Here is a 10,894-nt window from a genome sequence, read left to right as displayed (position 1 = left end):
AGTCAGGGTATGTCTAGGCTGCAGTCACAGCACTTGGCACAGACACGTAGACGTACATACTAGCCTGCTCACTCAAACAACCTTTACAGAGCTAGCTCTGGTGCAAGACCTCAGGTTAACGTCTTGTCCTGAGAAGTGTACATCATCAGCACCTATTCTCAAGTTCCCCGTATCAACCCAGAGTTAATAGTTCCCTCGCCGAGAGCTTTCTGCCACAGTTACTAGCATCCAAACTAGTTCAAAGGAAGCTCAAGTCTTCTGACTACACTGCCTTCACTGCTACAACTGCAATTAAAACATAAGTAAGTCAAGCTCAGCTTTACACTGTAATACAGGAAAGCCACTGTCATTAGCACCAAAGGGATAGAAAAGTACTGCTCAGTTTTTAAATCCACTTGTTTTAGGTGGGTAGGCAGGCATGGACATGTACACATACAAAGTTCTTCCAAAAAGACAGTACCTGGACAAGCTTAAAAACAAGACAAAAGCAAATACAAAGCAAAGCCTTGCAGTGCCCTGGCTCCCAAGCTGCTGATGCACAGAACTTTGCCCAGAGTCCCACCTCTCATCCCAGCTCAGCACCAGGCTCCCAGGTGAGCTCCTCCAGTTGTAAACACACTAAGAGCAAAGGTTCAATACTGAATTGCTCCTTTCCAACCATTAACTCAAAGCAAAGGAGCTAGCTTACTCAAAACACTTTGAAATAATAAAAACACACATCTTGACAACACCCTGCTTAAGGGGAATCAGTGACTGGAAGCTGAAAGATCTTCACACACCTGCTGGTTCCAAAGTCTGCACAGCAGATTTTACATGTCGGAAGCAGATTTTACAGGTGAATGCGGGGTGGGAAGCTAAGTACTCATAATTCTTCCAGAGGACTTATGCTAATATGCCTAGTTCAGCTGCCTGCTCCTGATTTACAGTCAGGCAGTGTAGAAGAAACCTGTTTATTGAAGAGGATTAATCCCTATACCAGCTCAGAAAAAAAGGTCCCTTCTGCACACAGCTAAAATTGTTAGTTGATGGTGAAACTACTTGAAATAGATAATTAACCCAATAGTTATTTTTCCCCAATCAGTCTATATTTCAACCTACTGCCCAGACTATTATTTTTAGTTAAGAGCTCAATAAAAAGAACACAGAACTAGGGACAAACTCAAGGTCAACATGTAAATGCTTCAATACAAACTGGTTCAATATGTGCCCTTCTGCAATGACAGAGCCCAGTCTCCTAAAAGCTGAAGAGATTAGGACAGTAGGAAACTGTGACTTATCCCTAAACACAGTGCATTCCCATGCACAGCTCCTGCAAATACTATGATTAATTTTTCTACTGATATTTTTATCGGTTTTGCCTCCATTAAGCCACTACACTGAACACATTAACAGCCATCAAAAGGACATACTATCTGCAAATTTTAAAAGGTAACAGAAATATCTGAAAGTTATATAGGCTGAAGACAGGCAAAATGAAGGAGTAAAAGAGTCTAAACTGTCATCTTCATTTCCATCTTATCATCATGCTCAGAGAAAATGTCTTAAAGTTCTGACATTGCTTAGAGTATAGCGTCTCATGTCTGCGACTGTGATGGCATAAATACTTAAGGCAAGCACCGTATTTAGGAAAATATAGAGATATTGTAGTGACAGTTTCCTAATAGATTCATGAGGCGTTTGCTTTTGTTCCAAGTATTTAAAGTTCTGCCAATGACACATTAGCTTTTTTAGCAGCACTACAGGGAAACAGCTTCAGGGTTGAATTGTATTCTCCAGAATTCACCCTTCCTTTCAACAAGAGGACGTTGTCTTTGTGGCTGCTACGAGCCTTTGCAAAGCTCAAAGGTGCACTGAAAGCGGTTCTGCTGGTGCTGCCCTAACCTGCTGCGTGATCCCACCAAAGCTCTTCAGAAACAGTGACAAGGGACTGGACAAACTCAAAGTAACGACTTACTGAACTAATACTGATAACTTGCTACGTAGGTCTAGCAGGCATATCATAATAGCAGATGGTTGGATATTGGTTAAGAACTACTAAGGTTTTTCCCCTTTATCTTATTTAAAAAAAAAAAAAAAACAAACTTACCACAAGTTTCTCCCCTGAATTACGTTGTGTTAAAGCTGAATCACTTACTAGATTAAACACAATCAACAAAATAGGACCTTCATACACACCAGAAAACATCAAGATTAGATCACTGCGATTCTCTAGCAAGCAGAAAATATACATCAGAAAAATCAACACATATCATTAACTTTATTCTCCTGTAGCTACTTAATAGCAAAATTTAAGTAAAAAGAGCCAAGTTAAAACAAACAAAACAAAAATGTTATTCAGGCATTTCCCTGCCTACTGTTTAGTTACAAGACATTACATGCAACCTTGAAGAAGCAACAGTTTAAGCTGGTTACCAGGAGATAGTCGGGGTCAGAACACAAGTAGGAAACTGCAAGCGCACAGTACCACTCGTAGAAGGAATTGGTGCCAAGCGCTTTCACTTTGGTTCCCGTTCTCCAGGTCTCACCTGCTGGGGGGGGTGGGGGGGGGGGGATTTACAAAAGCAGAAATGCCAAGGAGCCACAGAGCTCCTTCAGATTCACATGGATTTTTGAAAGTTTTCTCCCCTCTATGTAAAGAGAAAGAGCAGTTAACATTTTGTTCTGATTATTCTTAGGAAAGATTATTGGGGGTGGGGGGGGGAACCCTCTTTAGTTTACACCAGCTTCCTTTCCAGCAAAAGGTCACCCCGTTTCCTCACGACATGCACTAGATGCCTCTTTTAGGGTGATGGCGAACGGTACTGCTGCAGGAAACACAGCGAGGGGAACTACTGCGGATGGCTCGGGCAGGCGGCAGCAGCAGCCCCGAGTGCCAGCGCAAGGGCCCAGTCTCTTCCAGGGTCCAGCTGAACAACATGAACATGAAAGCCACCTCTTTCTCCCCACTGAAATAAGGTAACCAATGGACCCAATGCCAGAGGAGCTCAACCTCTCCACACCTAAGACGACACTGAGACTTGCGTTTAGTCTAGCGCAATAAAACCGCTCCTCTGTGCCGCATGTGCACGGCTGCAGAACCTTCACAGAGCTAGTTCGGAAGGGCTGAGGCAGAGCGCGCAGCCTTGTGCCAGAAAGCTCTTCGCTGCAGTCACACCGAGAAAATACCAGTAACTGAGGAAGGCTAAAATTCAGAGAGAAATTAAGAGCTACCCCTCGAAAACACCCAGGAAATTATAGAACTGACAACTATGAAAGCAGAATTCATGCAAACGCATGGCCCCCCAGGCCACCGCCCCACTGCGCTTGTCTGAACCCGGCTCTCAAAGCAAAGGACCTCCTTGCGATGCTATTCCGAGACAAGATACCACACACGGCAAAGCAGAACAGATCCTACGTGTTTGAAACCCAAGGACAGAAGACTCTAAACGTAGTTGCCATACATCTACTCTAAAATAGAGATGGCAGAAGAGAAGTCAAACTACCATTCGCATCTAGAAGCGTCATACTGCGCGTGTTTCCTGTTGGCGTCTGTAACACACAGGCCTGGGCGAATACGCTGCAGCCTGACCTGCACACGGGGTGCAGGCACCCCGTTCCCTCTGCGATTTGGTATCGTTACCTGTCACCTTCAGAAATCCACTGCGCTCACATACACACTCCGTATTTCAGAGGTAGAAAACCTGCAACAAATAAAGAGCAACGGCCTTCACCTGTGCGTTGCCAGCTTTCTGCACCATCGGAGCACGCGAGAACCTGTTTTTTCCTGCTTGTCCAAATCAAGATGGCTATTTACTTAGTTTCTTAAAAGAAGTGAAAAATCTAGAGCAGATGTATTTGAAAGGGTCAGACAAGGCTCTTAATACTCCTTACATCATTACCGACACAGAATCGTCATGTAAAACTCAAATCACTTTTCAGACCAGCACTCCCTGCTATTTATAGTTCACGTATTATACAGCTGCATTTTCTTTCCTACCGATTTTCTATGGTACGTTTGCTTTCTTTTTATGCTTTCTACTATGTACTTTTCTGCAGCGGCCTCTGTGGCAGCCACAAGTCATTCTACTGAAGAAAACAGTAAACATATTTTACCCCTTTAGGCCTTTATTTTGATAAAATTGGTCAAGCCCACATAAGGCAATATACACCACAGTTAAAACCACCCCCCACCCCCCCCCACAAAATAATAAAATAAATAACACAAATGAATATAGTACTTAATGTAGTGTTGTGTTTCGCAGTATAGAAATTCCACACAATGATTCTGTTTAAAAAGGTAAAAATGATTTATAATACACAGTTATAATGTCATCATGGTGCCCGCATAGAAAACTGACATGCAATCCATGCCTACACTGCGCAGTATAAATAATATGCAACTAAAAATACAAAGAACAGGAACACTACAAATTTTTTTTTTTGCTTTTTCGTTTTCTAAAAAGAACATACACATATAACAAACGCTACCTGCGCTTTCACATTGCCATCACAGTGACAGGGGTTCCATTTTTCAGAGGAATAAACACTTTTCTCCCGAAAGCACAGCACACATTTTGATCTACTGTTATGATGAGGGGGCTTTCCTCTTCCTTACTGTACAGAGAGGGTTTCCAACGCGAGTACCATGCTGATAAGGGGCAGATCTCAAGTCTTAGTTATTGTTTCTACGGAAAACAGAGCTTTTAAAAACAAACACAGTTAAGATCTCATTTTTGAGAGACGCTTAAACAATTCTTTTCTCTAAGTTATCAGATGCTGCTTTTATGCTAACTCCGAGCGGCAGTTCTTTCTCTTAACTGGAAGTCCTTCAGTAAGCATTTCTGTTGCATGGGTTTGCACCAGGGTTCTCAGGCACACTTTTTTTAAAATTAATTTAAATTTAATTGAATTTAAAAAACAGTAGTAAAAATGTACAAATAATGAATAACATATTTAATTTGCAGCCTCTTTCTGGAAACCTTTTCCCCTCTTAAAACAAAAAGGGGAGGGGGGGGGAAAATCAAAGGTTCTCTGTACAGGAAAGGTTTTGCACAGTTAAAGATCGCTGGCAAAGCGTTCACTGACATGCAAAAGCAGTAGTGAGCTCGACAGGTTCGACGCTGCCTGCGGTCAGTCGTGCATGCAGCAGAGAGAACGACCTGAACTCGGCCTGTGCAGATTCATTTGAAAGAGAACGCAGACTACTATGTACAATGAAAAGAGCCTCCCCCCTCCCACCCACCTACACTGCAATAAACAGCAGAAGTCTGTTTTTCTTTTTAACATCACAGTATTTTATACATTGAAAGTTTATTCCTATATTTCCCCAATATATTGGCAAATGCAACAGTCTAGCTTGGGAGCTTTTTTTTTTTTTTTTTTTTTAAATACATATAAAAACACATGTTGTAGGGAGAGGGTGGGATTCACTCAGCAGGTATATTTGGACAGTAACCCTTTGAGACACCAGACAGTTAAAAGTATTTAACTGAAAAAGTTACAAATAATACTTCTTTTTTTGCCAAGGGATGTTTTTTTCTTTCCACTCTTCAGTCTCACCCACCCCTGGGTTCTAAGGGCCAACCACTTCCAACAGCTCTCACCCTTACACACACACTGTAAAATGCAAACAGTACTAATACATTTTAAAATAAAAGCAATTTGTTCTGAAATCACTGGGGATCCCCTCCATGTTTACCTCTGACAACTTAATAGATTGTTTTTGCTTTAACATTAGCTGTATACATTTAAAAAAAAAATTAAGGGGAGGGAGGAGAAAAATCCCTCTTGGAGTACAGCTCATACGTGATGCTGTGGAGAAACTGGCCTTCTGGGAAGCAAAACACAAGAACTGTTGAAATAACTGCTCCGATTCTCAAAGGGTTAATAAGAAAAGCAGCTAGCCTGCCCGCTACTGGGGCTTAAGAGATGAAGCACATTCTTTCAAACACAGCCATCATCTGCTTGCCCGTGACCTCAGCTTATTCCTTCCCGCTCCCAAAGCGCCCTTCTCCACTTGTCCCGCAAGAAAGGAACAAAAACCTATTTCTCTCAACTAGATGGTCCCTAATTTTGACAGTTGCATCCAGACGTGTTATTTTTAAATTAAGGCCATTTTAAATGTCTACTTACAAGTCTAATAAACAAGATCTCTTATATACACATGTATTTTAAAAAAAATTAGAAGGTAGCATTTAGCAACAGCTCCCTGTAAATGTCTCCAGTTAGGAATCTGATTTCCTACTTGGATGCTTCATTCTGAAGTGACTCTGGTTTTAAAAAAATAGATCACAAACAAGAATTTACATGCATAAGAGTCATTTGAACAAGAGAGCGATATAGACAGAGATCCCATCGAGGAACTAACAGTACTGTCAAAGAGACTATGTGAACCGCAAGAAGCATATTCAACTCACACTGTACCTTTGGCTGTTTCAAAGCAAAGGTCTCCAAGTCACCCGTGCCCAAATTTCTCTTGTTCTTTTAGGGTATCCTCCTGTTCGAAGCTACCTTTTTTTTTTTTTTTTCCTCCTTGAATTGAAAAAGCATTAGCAATCTGAAACAAGCAGACATCAGGAGTACATGTAATATTGGGCTGAAATCCTGACAAACATTTCCAATGAAGATGCAGGATAATCTTGCAATTGTAAGGGTAGGAACAAAAGAGAAAGACAAAACACAAGCTAAGAGATCAAAAGAGAAACAGTAACATTTTTAGTGCAAATGGTCAACTAATGGCACAAATGTGAGCAAACACGCACCCAAATTATATAAATCCCAACAACGATTCTGCTCAGCAGTGTCTGCATGAACCTCAGGACGGTGTCCCACAGATTTCTGGAAGCACACAGAAACCTAGTATAACTCATTAAGAGCAGTCCACTTCCTCCGTGGACCTTCATATCGCTTGCTGAAAACAGCAAGATCTTTCTTGAGGGGAACGGGGTGGGGAGGGAGGGTAGACGTGCTGGGGATTTTTTGCTTAGAAGTCGTACGACAGCCGAGAAAGAACTGACACGTTTTAGATAAAACACGAATCCAGATAATGCAAAGGACAGCAGATGTGGAAATACCATGCCAGAGCGGGGGGGGGAAACAACAAAACACAACTCGTCTTGAAATAAAAACTAAAATGGCTCTTTTATTTGAGATTATAGTTAACAAAAATATATTTCGATGTTCAACCCCTACTGCATGGAAACGCTTTCCTCTAGCAGGTATTCATTCACCTCACGTTCAGGGTGTTATGCATAATGTGACTTTTATTTTGTTAATAAAACTCAAAATAACGTTAATTTGTAACTTCTGCATAATAGAAGGGTCATTTACTTATAGGTGCTATTACTGTGCAGATTACAGTGTAATGAATGCAACATTTTAACAGTGCCCCTGGCAATTACTGTAAGTGCACCGGGCTCTTGATAAATCTTTAAACGCATTTTTCAAATTTGATGGAGTCCCAAGTGTCAGAGTTCTGAGAATCATTATAAATTTCCGCCACGACGTTTAAGTGTAACCACCAATTCAGACTCGATGGGTGTTGGTTTTTTTTTTTTTTTTAAATTCGCCATTGATAAAGTGTCATTCATCATCCTGTTACACTGCAGCACAGAACATTAACAAGGACTAACAGAAATAGTCTATTATAAATTTAACAGAATCTCAACCTGTTCAAGGATACAGTACTATTTCACTGTAGAGCAAGCTATTTTTTCCCCAGGGTGAAAGAAGGAATATCTAAGTTCCTGCCACCCTACTTTGACTATGTAAAAGGAAAACATTTAGACTTGCCTTAGGCTTCCTTACTTCTGCTCAACATCTGTTTAAAATTCCAGTTAGTTAAAAATACCTATATATATAATATATATAATATATTTCTGGAATAAAAACACAAAAAGATGTACTGTACAAGTATTATGTAGAGTGCTTCAATTGGCTGTATGTAGTTTAGCTACTTGTCTAATATCCAAATACTTAAATAAAAAAAGATCATAAATAATGGTAACAGAATAAGTAATGATAAGAATAAAAAATAAAAAATAGTCATCATGATTTGAGCCAGGCATTGCCATACAAATGCCCTTCCCGTTGCCCAGGAATCTCTCACAAAGTAAAATTAGAAGTGTGCTCTGCAAGTTAGTCTCCTCTATTCTTTTAGCTGCTTTAAAATGTTCTGATCCTTCCTTCATGCTAATCAAGTAATGAATTATAGTACTTTTTTGTGTGCTCAGAAATGCTCTCTCTCTATATATATGTATAGATATATATAAATATATATATATTACATATATATATTTTTTTAAAAAAAGTTTTGAAAATAGTGTTTACAATTGTCTTTTTTTTTCTTTTGTTTTTTTTGAATAGCCTGCTACAAAAGGCCGTTGGGCTGCCAGGCTGCTTTTCTGCTTTGCCAAGTACACGAGTTTGCTCAGGGCATGAGAACAGGCAGTGGGTGCAGGACAACAGTCAAGGAAACAAACCTGGAAACAAACATGGCATATCAATAAAGGAAGAAGCATTTTACTCTACAAAGCAGCTGTCACAAAGCAGTCAGAGTCAAAATTGCAGAAGCTCCCCCAGCCCGTTCCAGAGGGTGGCAATGCAGAGATTTGCTTTAGAGTCAGTGGGGGAAGAGGGGGTCAGTAGTCAGAGCTTCCCCCCCGTCTCGTGGGGAGACGACCGCTTCCTTAAAGAGCGGCCACCAACAGCCAACGATCTGGTACGCTGGAAAGGATCTCTTTACCCAAGGGCTCTGAACCTTCCTCACCTGCCCCAAAACACCCCCTTCTAGTGCAAAGGATAAAACCGACAACTTAACGCTGGAACTTTGGTGGGGGGAGGAGGGGCTCCGGAAAGGAGAAGGCTGATGGAAACTCCTTACTCATTAATGGCAATGAGTGGATAAGGGGTAAAATACGGCGCAACAGGGAGTAGGGGTCTGCAGCGCTGCAAGCTTAGAACGACAAGCTTTACTCATTGTACACGTTGTACAGGACAGAGCTACCGCTCTCAGTAACTCCTGTTCTGACAGGACTGACCCATTGGACTCTCTAGTTCGGCTGGGCTCCAGGACCAAGCGCCATCCCCAAGCTCCTGGTGTCCACACTTCACAGCCGGTCCATCCTGAACGTGTCCTCTGTGGCAGGGTCAGTGAGGACCATATCTGGGTCATTCAGCATGTGCAGTCCATCCAAGGTTAAAGGGTCAATTTTTAGTTCATCCAGAGGGAACTGGGAATCCGTATCAAAGCTGACATCTCCCACTCCTGCCAAAGAGCTGGTCAGTTCTTTTGATAAGCTGGGAGGAGATTCTCCGGTCACTGGAGTGAAGAGGAAGAAAGAGGTATCGGTAGGCCTTAGCAAACACTCTCTAGGCAGAACATTTAGATGAAGTGATAAAACAGCTTGCAAAAATTCCGGAATAATTTTCTGAGTTAAGATTGAAGTTCAGAGGAGAAAAATCTATTCTCCTGTCCAGCTGGATGAACTACAGATTTGTCAAGAGATCTCAAAAATCATAATAATGACATAATACAAAGAAACATTCATATACGTATATTTTTGGCCCGCACACTGATGCCACTTCAGTCTCTTCTCTCCCGTAAGTTAAGGAACAATAACCCTAGTTTACATGATTCTAATCAGCACGAGTCATAGGCTGAAATATGGATCGAACTACACTTTTCTCAGTGACCTGAGCAAAAACTGTTTCCAAATGTCCAACCGCGACCAGATTTGCTACCATATGTGACACTAAAAAATCCTTTGCTGGCAAGCTCAAACAGAGCAGGAGCAGCAAAGTTCAGCTTTGATGGCTTCTCCCACATTGCGACAGAGGATGCGGTAAATTCAGAGGCACAGAAAGTCTGTGAGACAGATAGTGCTGCCGCCGCCTGTTCTACCTGTTTGCTGCGATTAAGCGATAGCCATCAGGCTCCAAGGCACTCGGGAAATAACACCCGGACGGTAACACAAACGTTTACACAACGTAAAACAAAACCCTCAAAGGCAAGAATACCCTTCTCCTTTTTTTGGCTCATTGCTAATGTTACACCATGAAGACTAAATCCAAGAGCAGGAAGGTTTCACTCGTCTGTTAAGTCTGTGACTTTCTTACCTGTAAGAATAATGTTGGGGATGTTTCCATGGCTGGAGTAATTCAGCTGCTGCGAGTCCTGCAAGCTGCCGTGACTCCCGGTGAGTCCCATCATGGCTGCCTGGGAGTAGTTAAGGGTGGAGCACGGGCTGTACAGGCTGTTGGAACTAATGGCGTTTTCTATCATATTAAATTGTTCAAGCTGAAGACCAAGGTACAAAGGAATTATTACTACTAATCATCAGGAAATACAGCAAAACAACTTACAAGCCTCGAGTATGGGAAATGACGTTGAGAAAGACAGGCAAACAAATTCATCTTTAGGTTTTGTTGATCAAAATATGGTCTACTTTCCACCTAACTTTCCAGAATAGTTTATTGCCAAATTCAGAGTGCAAGAGGAGGAGGAAAGGGTGGATGCCAAAGTAAAATTCTTGTTTTCAATATCATAAGAACAAAAGAAAATATACCTTTAAAACAAAGGAAAAAAACTAAACCCACAATTCATGCTACTAAATCAGGTGTCTGCCCATAAAGCATTATCTCTCAGAAGCCATTTCATTTTTTTCTGCTACAAGAGCAGCATATTTAGCAGTTGAATGAACAAATGCATTGGCTGGCCAAACTAGCGAAGGCACGGGTCTGCTCCTCAATTTTTGGTACTGTATTCGGGTTGATTGCCAATTTCAGAAGTACATATTTGTTACCACCTGCAAGTGAAACCTTCCCAAATAGAACAACTGTCAGAAACGTTTGGTTTTTGTTTTCATTATTTTTAATCCAATAGACTTGGCAGAACACCTTTCGCACGTCTGCCGTA

At 41.4% G+C, this 10,894-nt stretch overlaps 1 protein-coding gene across 3 annotated transcripts in view; it reads right to left on the bottom strand.

Moving 5' to 3' along the window:
- Positions 1–8,337: 8,337 nt before the first annotated feature.
- CRTC1 (CREB regulated transcription coactivator 1) overlaps positions 8,338–10,894 on the bottom strand; it is a 44,352-nt gene continuing 41,795 nt past the window's right edge. For all 3 annotated transcript variants that reach the window (XM_068920186.1, XM_068920187.1, XM_068920188.1), the window contains 2 exons: positions 10,096–10,276; positions 8,338–9,298 (listed from right to left, as the gene is read on the bottom strand). In XM_068920186.1, the coding sequence (XP_068776287.1) occupies positions 9,087–9,298; positions 10,096–10,276 (393 nt within the window). In that variant the 3' untranslated portion in view covers positions 8,338–9,086. The remainder of the gene's footprint in view (positions 9,299–10,095; positions 10,277–10,894) is intronic.

This window comes from Struthio camelus, chromosome 26 (assembly GCF_040807025.1).
Source record: "Struthio camelus isolate bStrCam1 chromosome 26, bStrCam1.hap1, whole genome shotgun sequence".
Taxonomy (NCBI): domain Eukaryota; kingdom Metazoa; phylum Chordata; class Aves; order Struthioniformes; family Struthionidae; genus Struthio; species Struthio camelus.
Note: the sequence above shows the minus strand (reverse complement) of the source record. Positions and strands in the feature narration are given on the sequence as shown.